Below are 15,642 nucleotides of genomic sequence, written 5' to 3' on the forward strand. Positions count from 1 at the left end.
AGTTTTGGTGTCCTCGGTGAATCTACTAGAAGTGGCATAAAATCACCCCTTTCCACTCACTACCATGTGTTTCAGTATTGATGGAGGGTCTCCCAGAGCTGGCTGTACAGATGAGAGATATGCCTGACAGTATTTTGGCTTGCATGGGACTTGCCATGCACCATGTAAGTGTAAAAATGACATGAATGAAGTAGCTTTCTTAGTCAAAGTACCTTCAATTCAATGAGTAGCAGTCACAGGTCATACATGTATAATAAATTCTACATCCTCTAACGCTTGATTTCCTTATTTCCTAAAAATTCTTTATGATCCACAGGTTAAACTTGAATGACATTTTTGAAAATCCATCGTTATGTTGTCTTCCTTCCTTATAGTCTACCCAAGTACTCTTGGAGTTGTCTCCCCCTAATTTGTATGTGGGGGAACCTCATAATTTTTCATGGGCACACATGAACATATGTGTTTACTTGTTCTGTTAAATTTCTTTTAAATTTTCCAGGTTTAGTTCCATGCGATGGAAGTTATAAAAAATAACATTGATAGATTGGTACAGAATGTATTTATTGCATGCAAATGGTGTTCACAAATTCCCGATCGCAATGTTTAAACATTGTGTTCCAGTCAATTTGTCAGCAGAATGAAAGAGAAGCTGCTGCTGACCTGAGGAATGGGGAAAGCAGCCAAGCAGTAGTCGGTGATATCGTTGTGCCTGTCATTCATGCCAGGGTTGTCAATTTTGCACAACCTATACCACAGAAAAATGTAAAGGCAAACTGTTATGGTAAGGACATAAATCATCTATTTCTATTCATTATGACATTATGCTTACATATATACCACTTGGGTGACAGTACATAATAGGTGCTGGAAAGGTTAGCATAGTGTGATTTAGTCCAGTGGGGTTCCTTATTTACAAAGTGATCTTAGCTCTCTAAGTATATGATGTCATTGTTTGAAGAACAGGAGTTATGATCAATGTGGCACAAAGACCCCTTTGATTTGTTTGATTGGCATTATTAGAAGCTGGTGAGTGATAAGAGGGTAAGACTCTTTATGGATAACAACATCTTTATTACATATGATGCAACGTTTCGGTATATCCTTATACCGTTGTCAGGCAAGAGTGGAGTAATACATCTTAGAACAGACTTATATACATGGACAGGGATACAGTAATAACAACATGTAGGTATGAATCAAAGGCGGGGGATTAACAACAACAATGGATGGTAGTAATGATGTGACAATAAGAGGAAGCCAATAGTGGCTGTAGCTGTAAGAAAGTATACATGGCTGATAGGGTAATTAGTAATGGTAGCTGGTGAGCTCTAATCTGTTATTTTTATGAGTTCATTGTATGCAGTTGGGATGAGGTATCCCTGATCTCTGTTGATTGAGGGCTTGTGTCTCCTGATTTGAACTGCTTCTGCCAGTTTTCTTTGGGTGAAGTCCTTAGAGTTTTTGGATAATATCTCTACATTGTCCCAAATTATGCTGTGATTGGGACATTTGATGATGTGGTTGGATATAGCAGATTTCCGATCTGATTTGGTTGTAGATGATGAGTGTTCTTTGATTCTGATGTTTATGGGCCGGGAGGTTTCACCTACATATGCCTCACCACAGTCGCAGTTGGTTTTGTAGACGACACCTTTCGGTAGCTGTTGTTGTTTAGAGGTGTTCCTGCCATTCGCTTTGAGCAGGGTTTTCAGCGATGTAGAACTGGTAGAGTAGGTTTCAATGTCTGCTTGTTGCTTTAGGAGACGGCTGATGTGGTAGGAGGTTTTTCCAATGAAGGGTAAAGCGATGCGGATAGGTGCTGGTTCAGGTTTGTTGGTGGCTCTTTTCTTGTTGGGTGGAGCATCTGATGATTTTATCAACTAACTTTGGTGGGTAGTGGTTGAACGTGGTGAAAACATGGTGGAGGTGTTCTATTTCTGCACTGGGACTGTTGGAGGAGAGGTTTATGGCCCGTCTGGTGAGGGTAGAGATGATTCCAGTTTTGGTTTTCAGGGGATGGTTAGAGTCGAAATGAATGTATTGGTCAGAGTGGGTTGGCTTTCTGTAGACACTGGTTTCTATCTTGTTGTCAGGGGCTCTGGTTGCAAGGACATCTAGAAAGGGAAGCTGACCATTTGTTTCTGTTTCTAAGGTGAACTGGACCCGGGGGTGCTGTTGGTTGAGGTGTTGCATGAGGGTAGCTGGGTCTTGGTCTTGACGTAGCATGACAAAGGTGTTGTCAACCTTTCTGTACCAGCAAGTGTGTTTGATGGTCGAGGTGCTGAGGGCTTGCTTTTCAAAGGAGGTCATATAGATTTCTGTGAGTAATGGGGACAGAGGGGAGCCCATGGGCAGGCCGTGGATTTGTTCATAGTAGTCGTCTCCCCAGGTGAAGTATGTCGAGGTGATGCAGGCAGAGCTCAAGGCAATGATGGAGTCAATGGTGAGGTTGGTGTCAAGGGGTGTTTCCAATTCAGATATGCCTTGGCAGAGGATTTGTAGGGTTTCATCTATTGGGACACTTGTGAAGAGGTCCACAACATGATAACTTAGGATTTGGTCAGCTTCGGTTATTTTCAGGAGTTCAGTACAGAAGTCACTGGAGTCGGAGATAAAGGAGTCCACTGTTTTTCCGAGTGGGGCAAGGATTTCTGTTAGGTGCTGGGCGGTACTGTAGAACACAGTGTCTCTGGAACACACGAGCAGTCTGGCCTTGGGTGGAGTTTTGTGGATTTTTATGGTGGCTCTGGCATACGGTGGCTGTGGGTTGGATGTTGTTAGCTTGTAGTATAGTTGCTGGCTGATTTCTTACTTATCTTTCAGTTGGTTGAGGCTGGCTTTATGTTGGCGGTTGAGTTTTGCGGTGGGGTCTTTCTTGATCTTGCAGTAGGTTGTGGGGTCATTGAGGATCTTGTTGACCATGTTATGGAAGTCTGGAGTGTTCAGGATGACTGTGGCCTTGCCCTTGTTGGCTGGGGCGATGGTGTTGTCCTTGTCATTTCGGAGGTCATGGATGGTTTGTTTTTCGACAGCTGTCAGGTTGGGTGGTTGAGGGCTGGCTTTGGCAAGGATGTTTGTTATCTGGTGTCGTAATTAGTCAATCTTACCTCCTGGTGCTAGTTGTTGGAGTCCCTTTTCAATGTTGGTGGTGAAGTCGTCATGGTTTCTAGGAGGTCAGTGATGATCAGTGATGGTTTTATCACTGAGATTGACGACAGTCTTTTTGTGGTAGCTGGCTAAGTTGGTGTTCTCCTTGGTACTGGTCTTGGGCCAAATATTGACTAGTTCTTGAAATTTCTTCAGGTGAGTTGTCTTGGTCTTCAGGGATAAGTTTTTGTTGGACTGGGTCTGGGCTGAGCGGAGTGAGTTGAATATCTCTGGTTGGAGTGTGTCGGTCAAGTGTTTGATGTGGTCAGTGATGTAACTGAGGGTGATGGCTTTGCTCTTCCTGTGATGTTGGATTCTTTCCCTTACGAGTCTTTTGGAGGCGGTATGGAGGATGGCTCTGGCGGCAGGTGAGTTGACTGGTGATGTGAGTTTGAGGCATTTGGGTATGATACCTTGATCTCTACATCTCATGAGAAATGTGAGGCGGTTGCTGGCAAGTATGTGCTTTTTCTCTAGTCGGCGTCGGCTGAGGCTGAGGCTGAGGTCTTGACTGCCGCGTCTCCATGTAGACGGCGGATGGTTTGTTTGATTGGCATTATTAGAAGCTGGTGAGTGATAAGAGGGTAAGATTCTTTATGGATATTGTAATGTTGGTCTGATATTGTTATTTTGGTTGTAGTATTGTTGAAATGTGGCTAAAAGTGGTGTAAAACCTTACTATCTCACACATTCCTATTCTGCAGAGTATATCATTACCTGATGGAAAGTTCATTGTCCCCACAAAGGTAAGTAAAGACTGATGTGGTGTTTATGAGCGAGTGTGCATGAGACAAAGCAGTACATCTCAGAAAGTCCTACACCTATAGGGATAGGATCATAATTGGTTGTCAGCAACCAGTGATGGCTTCCTCTTATTGTCACATCATTTCTACCATCCATTGTTGTTGTTAATCCTGCGCCTTTGATTCATACCTACATGTTGTTATTACTTTATCCCTGTCCATGTATATAAGTCTGTTCTGTGATATATTACTCCACTCTTTTCTGACAACTTTAAAAGGATCCATACCGAAACGTCGCATCATATGTAATAAAGATGTTATCCATAAAGGATCTTACCCTCTTAACGACTCCTTTGTTGATTGCTATCATAGCAATTAAATCAACATTCTAGGGCCATAACATTTTCACCCAAAAGGGTTCTTTATTAAAACATCATTTGTTTTCCTATGTTTAGACCAAATGTTCCAAGTCAGAATCTGGTAATAGCCTTGTTTGTAAAATTAGGCTTATGGTGAAGTCAAATTGCTTAAGAAAGCTGTTAAATGATTAGCTGGCAGTCAAACTCACATCCATCTATCTTTCTAAGTAGATAGTTCACTTGATGTGACCTGTTTGGGTATTGAATTTCTGATTTTGGAGTTCCTGAGATTAGGTTTCATTTTGCAGGGAAGTTTGTATGTGTGAAGGGCACTGTTGTGAGGGTGAGCAACATCAAGCCACTATGTACTGCTATGGCGTTTGAGTGTGCCAGCTGTGGAACCGTTCAGGTCAGTGTCCCATCTCTTTGTTCAAGTGCACAGTGGTGTTGTCCAGTCAAATAAGTACTGTTATAGTGTCTAATTCAAAACAACCATCATTCAAATATTTCTAAAAATCCCAAACTATGTAATCAAGCCATATGAGAGTTATTTGTTATTATTTATTCTGCATTCTTAATCTTTATCACTATCATTGTCTGGTCAGCTGCCCTGATTCTCCACCAGTTGTCAACACTTAGTTTAGCTTGGAAGATGAAGAGTATGTTGATGAAGACAAATGAATACGTTGATGAAGACAAATTGGTTAAGATGAAAACATAGTTGAGTTCAAAATTCTTTAGTTGCTTACACAAGACATGACAAACAAGTATACATGAATGGAGTGGGCAATGTTCCAGCTCAACCCGGGGGCATTTCCGATGAGCAGCATTATCCTGCTCATAGTCATACCTGCACAGACAGTTGGAATACTGGACTCTACACATTCAATATAGATGTGAGCATAGCATATTTTTGGACAATGGCTGCCCTGAATTACAGACTATAGCAACACTATGTGAAACCTGTTTCTGATATTGTTATGTTGGTTGTAGTATTGTTGGTTGTAGTATTGTTGGTTGTAGTATTGTTGGTTGTAGTATTGTTGGTTGTAGTATTGTTGACATGTGGCTAAAAGTGGTGTAAAACCTTATTATCTCACTCCTTCCTATTCTGCAGAGTATATCATTACCTGATGGAAAGTTCATTGTCCCCACAAAGGTATGTAAAGACTGATGTGGTGTTTATGAGCGAGTGTGCATGAGACAAAGCAGTACATCTCAGAAAGTTCTACATCTGTAGGGATAGGATCATAATTGGTTGTCAGCAACCAGTGATGGTCATCAAAGGTGACTAATGGTGCTCAGTGTGTGTAATAGTTGATTCCATGTCATCATAACCCAAAGACACAGAACACACAGGCACAGTTGCTGAAAATATCAAACACAAGATCAGTTAATTTCAAAATATGACTTGATTATTCACAAGCTGTCACATTGAGAACATTTTTGAGCCATTTCCTGTCATTAAAGTGAATAGTGGGAAACAAGTGAAAAACATCAGTAACTTAAGGAAATTAGTGTCCTTTCCATATTATTTTTCACGTTTGCCTTACAGACATGTATATCCTTTGGATCTTTACATGACACAATAAGTTAATAAATATATGTACAATTTACACACTAGTTGATAGTCAGGGCCACACCATGATTACCCTTGTCATTGAATCAATATGCTCTCAACTGCCATGGGGTGGTGTGGTGGGTTAGGCAAGTGGTTAAATTGTTCACTCATCATACTGAAGACCCGGGTTTGATTCCCTGCATGGTTACATTGTGTGAAACCCATTTCTGGCTCCCTCCACTGTGACATTGCTGAATTATTGCTAAAAACAGAGAAAAACCCAACTCAATCACTAACACATTTGTTATTCTCTGCACACTAGGGAGTAAACAACCAAGCATCCCAAATTGTCTGAGGTTATGTGTCATGTGCTTTCAGCTTCACTGACTGTAATTTTAGCTCATAATTATTGTGTTGTTATAGTGTAAGTTTCTTTGCTCTAGTGTCCAGCCCAACAATGCAGAGGAAAAACATTCATCCCACAGCGAAACTCAAGTCAGACTGAGACTATTGATTGGCAGACAATTAGGTAAAGTACAAGGTTTTTACCTTATAGACTTTAATTAATAAAAGACTGCTGATTTTAGTATATAAATTTGTACATGCCATGACAATGTAAATTTTATTTCTTCAAGGAAAATAGTTTCTGTTTCACCTAATTCTAGTTCTGAGTGATCAAATTCGATGTGTGTTGTTTCAGGGTTCAGGAAATCATGGGAGATGGTGGTCAGAAGGAATCTGGACGGATACCTCGGACAATAGACTGTGAACTCACAGCAGATTTAGGTGAGGAATTAGGTTGAATTTAATGTGGATTTATTGGCAATGATTCATGGCACTACGGAAAGAAAAGGTTCCTCATCCTTGTTGAAACAGGTCTCTTGTTCCTCATCCTTATTGGAACAGGCCTTTTTCCTCGTCCTTTTTGTGGTCTTGTGTTCCTCATGCTTGTTGAAAAAGGTATCTTGTTCCTGATGCTTGCTGGAAATGGTCTCCTCTACCTCATGCTTGTTGAAACAGGTCTCTTTTTCCTAATGCTTGTTGAAAGAGGTCTCTTGTTCCTCATGCTTGTTGAAAAAGGTCTCATGTACCTCATGCTTGTTGAAACAAGTCTCTTCTATCTCATACTTGTTGAGACAGGTCTCTTGTTCCTCATTCTTGTTGAAACAGATCTCATTTTCCTTATACTTTTTAAAACAGGTCTCTTGTTCCTGATGTTTGTTAAAACAGGTCTCTTGTACCTCATGCTTATTAAAACAGGTCTCTTGTACCTCCTGTTAGTTAAAACAGGTCTCTTGTACCTCATGCTTGTTAAACGACTCAGCTTGTCATAAGAAACGACTAACGGGATCGGGTGGTCAGGCACATTTCATCGGTTCCCAATTGTGCAGATCGATGCTCATGTTGTTGATCACTGGATTGTCTGGTCCAGACTTGATTATTTACAGACCGCCACCATATAGCTGGAATATTGCTGAGTGCAGCGTAAAATTAAACTCACTCACTCACTCACTCATGCTTGTTGAAACAGGTCTCTTGTTACTAATACTTGTTAAAACAGGTCTCTTGTACCTCATGCTTGTGAAAACAGTTGTCTTGTTCTTGATGCTTGTTGAAAGAAGTCCCTTGCTGTTCACATTTGTTGAAGCAGGTGTCTTCTACTACATACTTGTTGAAACAGGTCTCTTCCGCATGCTTGTTGAAACAGGTGTCTTATAACCTCATACTTCTTAAAACAGGTGTCTTCTACTGCATACTTTTTGAAACAGGCCTCTTGTTCCTTATGATTGTTGAAACAGGTTTCATGTTCCTCATACTTGTTAAAGAAAAGTCTCTTCCATCTCATACTTGTTGACACAGATCTCTTGTTCCTTCATTGACGCTGGTCTTTTGTATCTCCTCGTCATTAAAAAGATTTCTTTGTATGTAGCTTCTGTTAATATAGGTATCTGGTACCTTGTAGTTAGTGCATGTTTAAACACATCCCTTGTGTAGGGCAGTTTGCTTAGCATTAAAATTTGTTTCCAAAGTTTGGTTGATGTTTCTATACATGTGTGTTTAGGTGTATGAAGGTGGTTTTAGTGGTAAGGACATGTATCACTAAATGTTGATGTGTGTTAAAACATATGTATGTGTATTCCAGTGGACAGCTGTGTACCTGGAGACATTGTGACTGTGTTAGGTATTGTGAAAGTCAACAGTGTTGAGGAAGGTAAGAGCAGCATTAACAACAAGTTCATCCCATGTTTGATCACAGTGATCAAGAGTGGTGGAGATAGTCTTTGGTTAAGGTGTTCACTCGTCACGCTGCAAAGCCGGGTTCGATTCCCTACATGGGTGCATTGTGTGAAGCCCATTCTGGTGTTCCCTGCCATCATTTCGCTGGAATATTGCTAAAAGTGACATAAAACCACTCACTCACTCACTCACTCACTCATACTGATCAACCTGTAGGTAATAGTTGTGCTATATATGTTTTGCGTTGTGTCGGTGCTAGGTGTACTGAGTCTGCTGGCTTTATTGCATGGACTGGTTGTACTTGGTGTACTCACTATACTAGATGTACTGGTACAACCAGATGTACTAGGAGTATTGACTACTAGTTGTACTAAGTATATACTGGCATCTCCTATTCTCGTGGTACTTACGGATATTGGTTCTTTGCATATGTATGCTTGTTGTTTTTAAATGAAGAGTTTCTATTCTAACATCTGCATCTATCAACTGCTTGATCCATCAGGCCCATAATTGCACTTGAGCTTGATGAAAAACATGTTCGTTTAACACATTTTGGTCATTTGACAACTGTGAATTGAAAGCTGATTATTTCAGACCTGGCACATATTTCCGGGAATACAGTATGTACTGGTTGTACTAGGTGTATTGACTGTACCTTTGGCACTAACACTGTATGTAGTGACTGTACTAGGTGTACTGAATGTAGTCAGTGTGCACACTTTACTGGAAGAACTAAATTACATCTATGTGTGCTTTGTGTACTAGGTGAAGTGACTTTGTATTTTGGAGGTCCTTGCTGTTCTAGGCCAAGGTGTATTGACCGTACTGGAGGTACTGACTGTTGTAGGCCAAGGTGTATTGACTATACTGGAGGTACTGACTGTTGTAGGCCAAGGTGTATTGACCGTACTGGAGGTACTGACTGTTGTAGGCCAAGGTGTATTGACCGTACTGGAGGTACTGACTGTATGAGGCCAAGGTGTATTGACCATACTGGAGGTGCTGACTGTTGTAGGCCAAGGTGTATTGACTATACTGGAGGTACTGACTGTTGTAGGCCAAGGTGTATTGACCGTACTGGAGGTACTGACTGTTGTAGGCCAAGGTGTATTGACCGTACTGGAGGTGCTGACTGTTGTAGGCCAAGGTGTATTGACGGTACTGGAGGTACTGACTGTTGTAGGCCAAGGTGTATTGACGGTACTGGAGGTGCTGACTGTTGTAGGCCAAGGTGTATTGACCATACTGGAGGTACTGACTGTTGTAGGCCAAGGTGTATTGACCGTACTGGAGGTACTGACTGTATGAGGCCAAGGTGTATTGACCGTACTGGAGGTGCTGACTGTTGTAGGCCAAGGTGTATTGACCATACTGGCGGTACTGACTGTTGTAGGCCAAGGTGTATTGACGGTACTGGAGGTGCTGACTGTTGTAGGCCAAGGTGTATTGACGGTACTGGAGGTACTGACTGTTGTAGGCCAAGGTGTATTGACGGTACTGGAGGTACTGACTGTTGTAGGCCAAGGTGTATTGACGGTACTGGAGGTACTGACTGTTTTAGGCCAAGGTGTATTGACGGTACTGGAGGTACTGACTGTTGTAGGCCAAGGTGTATTGACGGTACTGGAGGTACTGACTGTTGTAGGCCAAGGTGTACTGACGGTACTGGAGGTGCTGACTGTTGTAGGCCAAGGTGTATTGACCGTACTGGAGGTACTGACTGTTGTAGGCCAAGGTGTATTGACCGTACTGGAGGTACTGACTGTTGTAGGCCAAGGTGTATTGACGGTACTGGAGGTACTGACTGTTGTAGGCCAAGGTGTGTTGACCGTACTGGAGGTGCTGACTGTTGTAGGCCAAGGTGTATTGACGGTACTGGAGGTACTGACTGTTGTAGGCCAAGGTGTATTGATGGTACTGGAGGTGCTGACTGTTGTAGGCCAAGGTGTATTGACGGTGCTGAAGGTACTGACTGTTGTAGGCCAAGGTGTATTGACCGTACTGGAGGTACTGACTGTTGTAGGCCAAGGTGTATTGACCGTATTGGAGGTACTGACTGTTGTAGGCCAAGGTGTATTGACCGTACTGGAGGTACTGACTGTTTTAGGCCAAGGTGTATTGACCGTACTGGAGGTACTGACTGTTGTAGGCCAAGGTGTATTGACCATACTGGAGGTGCTGACTGTATGAGGCCAAGGTGTATTGACGGTACTGGAGGCACTGACTGTTGTAGGCCAAGGTGTATTGACCATACTGGAGGTACTGACTGTTGTAGGCCAAGGTGTATTGACTATACTGGAGGTGCTGACTGTTGTAGGCCAAGGTGTATTGACGGTACTGAAGGTACTGACTTTTGTAGGCCAAGGTGTATTGACGGTACTGAAGGTACTGACTGTATGAGGCCAAGGTGTATTGGCCGTACTGGAGGTGCTGACTGTTGTAGGCCAAGGTGTATTGACCGTACTGGAGGTACTGACTGTTGTAGGCCAAGGTGTATTGACGGTACTGGAGGTGCTGACTGTTGTAGGCCAAGGTGTATTGACCATACTGGAGGTACTGACTGTTGTAGGCCAAGGTGTATTGACCGTACTGGAGGTACTGACTGTATGAGGCCAAGGTGTATTGACCGTACTGGAGGTACTGACTGTTGTAGGCCAAGGTGTGTTGACGGTACTGGAGGTACTGACTGTTGTAGGCCAAGGTGTATTGACGGTACTGGAGGTGCTGACTGTATAAGGCCAAGGTGTATTGACCGTACTGGAGGTACTGACTGTTGTAGGCCAAGGTGTATTGACGGTACTGGAGGTACTGACTGTTGTAGGCCAAGGTGTATTGACTATACTGGAGGTGCTGACTGTTGTAGGCCAAGGTGTATTGACCGTACTGGAGGTACTGACTGTATGAGGCCAAGGTGTATTGACCATACTGGAGGTGCTGACTGTTGTAGGCCAAGGTGTATTGACCATACTGAAGGTACTGACTTTTGTAGGCCAAGGTGTATTGACGGTACTGAAGGTACTGACTGTTGTAGGCCAAGGTGTATTGACCGTACTGGAGGTGCTGACTGTTGTAGGCCAAGGTGTATTGATCATACTGGAGGTACTGACTGTTGTAGGCCAAGGTGTATTGACGGTACTGAAGGTGCTGACTGTCGTAGGCCAAGGTGTATTGACGGTACTGGAGGTACTGACTGTTGTAGTCCAAGGTGTATTGACCGTACTGAAGGTACTGACTGTTGTAGGCCAAGGTGTATTGACCGTACTGGAGGTACTGACTTTTGTAGGTCAAGGTGTATTGACCATACTGGAGGTACTGACTGTTTTAGGCCAAGGTGTATTGACCATACTGGAGGTGCTGACTGTTGTAGGCCAAGGTGTATTGACGGTACTGGAGGTACTGACTGTTGTAGGCCAAGGTGTATTGACGGTACTGAAGGTGCTGACTGTTGAAGGCCAAGGTGTATTGACCATACTGGAGGTGCTGACTGTATGAGGCCAAGGTGTATTGACGGTACTGGAGGTACGGACTGTTGTAGGCCAAGGTGTATTGACGGTACTGGAGGTACTGACTGTTGTAGGCCAAGGTGTATTGACCGTACTGAAGGTTCTGACTGTTGTAGGCCAAGGTGTATTGACCGTACTGGAGGTGCTGACTGTTGTAGGCCAAGGTGTATTGACGGTACTGGAGGTACTGACTGTTGTAGGCCAAGGTGTATTGACTATACTGGAGGTGCTGACTGGTGTAGGCCAAGGTGTATTGACGGTACTGGAGGTACTGACTGTTGTAGGCCAAGGTGTATTGACGGTACTGGAGGTGCTGACTGTTGTAGGCCAAGGTGTATTGATGGTACTGGAGGTACTGACTGTTGTAGGCCAAGGTGTATTGACCATACTGGAGGTGCTGACTGTTGTAGGCCTGAATGTACTGGAAGTATTGATTGATCTGGGTGAAGGTGTAGTAAATGTACTAGGTGTACTGACTGTGTTGACTGTGCCAGGTGTACTGACTTCTATGTGTACCAGATGTACTGACTGCTGTGTGAATCAGGTGTACTGACTATCCTGACTGTACCAGGTGTGCTGACTGAACAATTTGTACCAGGCGTACTGACTGCTGACTGTACCAGGTGTGCTGACTGCTAGAGGTGGGTATTGCAGAGAATGCAATATATGTTGATGTGAAAGGATATATTCTTAAGTATTTTACTTAAGCAAAAAAAAATACTTATTTTTTAGTTAATGTTTGATTTTTAAAGCTAAAACGCAACAAAATCACTGTGATTGATTAAACTTATAACAACTTTGCATCATGAGAAAACAAAAATGTAAACCATGTTTGGCATAAATGAAACAAGGAAATATGCGAAGATTTGTGAGTGTTGTGCATTTTTCTGAATACAAGTCAAAATACCAGTTTTCGATCAGCACATCGCAATGCATATCATTTTCATGTCTGAATAGGTAAATACCGGTTGCGCAGTCATACTGACTGCACTGGGTATACCAGGTGAAGTGACTGTGCTGTGTGTACCAGGTGTAGTCACTTTACTGTGTGTACCAGGTGTAGTGACTTTACTGTGTGTACCAGATGTAGTGACTGTACTATGTGTACCAGGTGTGGTGACTTTGCTGTGTGTACCAGGTGTAGTCACTTTACTGTGTGTACCAGGTGTAGTGACTGTACTGTGTGTACCAGGTGTGGTGACTGTCCTGTGTGTACCAGGTGTAGTGACTGTGCTGTGTATACCAGGTGTGGTGACTGTGCTGTGTGCACCAGTTGTGGTGACTGTACTGTGTGTACCAGGTGTAATGACTGTGCTGTGCTGTGTGTACCAGGTGTGGTGACTGTGCTGTGTGTACCAGGTGTGGTGACTTTACTGTGTGTACCAGGTGTGGTGACTGTACTGTGTGTACCAGATGTGGTGACTGTGCTGTGTGTACCAGGTGTAGTGACTTTACTGTGTGCACCATGTGTGGTGACTGTGCTGTGTGCACCAGTTGTGGTGACTGTACTGTGTGTACCAGGTGTAGTGACTGTGCTGTGCTGTGTGTACCAGGTGTGGTGACTGTACTGTGTGTACCAGGTGTAGTGACTATTGTGTGTACCATGTGTGGTGACTGTGCTGTGTGTACCAGGTGTAGTGACTGTGCTGTGTCTACCAGGTGTGGTGACTGTGCTGTGTGTACCAGTTGTGGTGACTGTGCTGTGTGTACCAGGCGTGGTGATTGTGCTGTGTGCACCAGTTGTGGTGACTGTACTGTGTGTACCAGGTGTGGTGACTGTGCTGTGCTGTGTGTACCAGGTGTGGTGACTGTGCTGTGTGTACCAGGTGTGGTGACTTTACTTTGTGTACCAGGTGTGGTGACTGTACTGTGTGTACCAGATGTGGTGACTGTGCTGTGTGTACCTTGTATGGTGACTGTGATGTGTGTACCAGGTGTAGTGACTTTACTGTGCGTACCAGGTGTGGTGACTGTGCTGTGTGTACCAGGTGTAGTGACTGTACTGTGTGTACCAGGTGTGGTGACTTTACTGTGTGTACCAGGTGTAGTGACTGTGCTGTGTGTACCAGGTGTGGTGACTGTGCTGTGTGTACCAGGTGTGGTGATTGTACTGTGTGTACCAGGTGTGGTGACTGTGCTGTGTGTACCAGGTGTAGTGACTTTACTGTGTTTACCAGGTGTGGTGACTGTACTGTGTGTACCAGGTGTGGTGACTGTACTGTGTGTACCAGGTGTAGTGACTGAATTGTGTGTACCATGTGTGGTGACTGTGCAGTGTGTACCAGGTGTGGTGACTGTGCTGTGTGTACCATGTGTGGTGACTGTGCCGTGTGTACCAGGTGTAGTGACTGTGCTGTGTGTACCAGGTGTGGTGACTGTGCTGTGTGTACCAGGTGTGGTGACTGTACTGTGTGTACCAGGTGTGATGACTGTGCTGTGTGTACCAGGTGTGGTGACTTTACTGTGTGTACCAGGTGTGGTGACTGTACTGTGTGTACCAGGTGTGGTGACTGTGCTGTGTGTACCAGGTGTAGTGACTGTGCTGTGTGTACCAGGTGTGGTGACTGTGCTAATTATACTGACTGTACCAGGTGTACTGACTCTGCCAGGTGTACTGACTGCCAGGTGTACTGACTGTGTCAGGCCTACTGACTTTACTAGGTGTACTGACTGTTTTGTATGTAACAGGGAAAGGGAGGAACAAGGACAAATGTATGTTCCTGCTGTATCTACACGCCAACTCGGTGAGCAACCTGAAGGGCAACAAATCTGGAGGGGAGGGCAGCTCCGGGCTTGCCATGGACTTCACCATGAAGGAATTGTATGCTATAGAGGAAATACACAGTCAAGACAATCTCTTCAGGCTGCTGGTCGGGTGAGTGGGAACCACTGATTGATTCAGTGCCAAATACATGTCCATTACACTCTGATACAGTGGTCACATGCATTCACACTGGCTGTTATGCACATCACATGGGAATTGTTTGGAATGAGACCTCAGTGTCATTAACCTATGGGGAAGGGTAATACACCATATCAAGTCTATTCTAAAAATGAATGTTAGTTTCATGTTGATGTGGCTTGTTCTATTGATTAGTGGATGATCCAGTTGCAATATTTGATTTTCATGTGCAACCTTTCTCTGACCTGTGAAGAAACGGTTTAGAATATTGGTCTTCAGCCACCCATAGTTGTCATACAAGGCAGCTAAGGATTGGAGGGTAGTAGGACTTGCTGACTCAGTTGACACATGTCATCGTGTCCCAGCTGAGGAGGTCACTGGATTGTCTGGTCCAGATTTGCTTATGTACAGACAATTTATAGAATATTGCTGAGTGTGGTGTAAAACAACAAAACCAACCAACCAACCTTTCTTTAGTGATACCTCTAAATGTACAAGGCCTATCTATCATGCTGTAGCTTTGCATGAATGATATATATCAACTGTGTTATAAATACTAGTAGTCAGAAAATTTCAATCTAATCTTGGTAGCCCTCACAGCCATATTTAGCATGTCAGTTTTGCCATTTTCTTGGTATCTGTATGGCCTAGTAGGATAGTTGTTATAGTGTTTTTCTGTCACAACTTGACTTGAATTTGATTACATACATGGGTACAATATACGAAGTGCTATTCTGAGATGCTGAACTAATGCTTAAATACACTCACTCATGTATACACACACAGACACTGACACAACTTCAGTTCTGACTTACAATGAATGCTGTGCTCTAGCAATAATTGACACAAGTTTGTCATCAGTCTCTAGCAAGTTACAGATATGCTTGTATAAATCAGTAATTTAATGAGTAGGCTTTGAAGCTGTGTAGAAACTTCTGTCATTTCTCGTAATCAATTACAACAGATGAACTGTTTATGTCATACAATAATGATGCTGTTGTTGCAGGTCACTGTGCCCTACTATCTATGGACATGAGGTATGTTGCCATGGTTACATGAAGTGATTTCAGTCACTTGTGGTGTGTTGTATTGATGTCTGTATAATCACCAGTGTAACGGCATGTTTGGAGCTGTTATAATTTTGTTATATACCTATGATTTTCCAACACAGTATGTTTATCTCCTAAGT

General features: G+C 43.3%; 1 protein-coding gene across 1 annotated transcript in view; it reads left to right on the top strand.

Moving 5' to 3' along the window:
• Positions 1-15,642, top strand: part of LOC137293615 (DNA helicase MCM8-like) — a 39,602-nt gene that overhangs the window by 8,798 nt on the left and 15,162 nt on the right. The window contains exons 6-14 of the mRNA XM_067824259.1: positions 76-164; positions 622-781; positions 4,558-4,658; positions 5,367-5,408; positions 6,254-6,339; positions 6,511-6,596; positions 7,954-8,022; positions 14,240-14,426; positions 15,460-15,490. Coding sequence (XP_067680360.1) covers positions 76-164; positions 622-781; positions 4,558-4,658; positions 5,367-5,408; positions 6,254-6,339; positions 6,511-6,596; positions 7,954-8,022; positions 14,240-14,426; positions 15,460-15,490 — 851 coding nt within the window. The remainder of the gene's footprint in view (positions 1-75; positions 165-621; positions 782-4,557; positions 4,659-5,366; positions 5,409-6,253; positions 6,340-6,510; positions 6,597-7,953; positions 8,023-14,239; positions 14,427-15,459; positions 15,491-15,642) is intronic.

The sequence above is a fragment of the Haliotis asinina genome, chromosome 8 (assembly GCF_037392515.1).
Source record: "Haliotis asinina isolate JCU_RB_2024 chromosome 8, JCU_Hal_asi_v2, whole genome shotgun sequence".
NCBI classification, from domain to species: Eukaryota; Metazoa; Mollusca; class Gastropoda; order Lepetellida; family Haliotidae; genus Haliotis; species Haliotis asinina.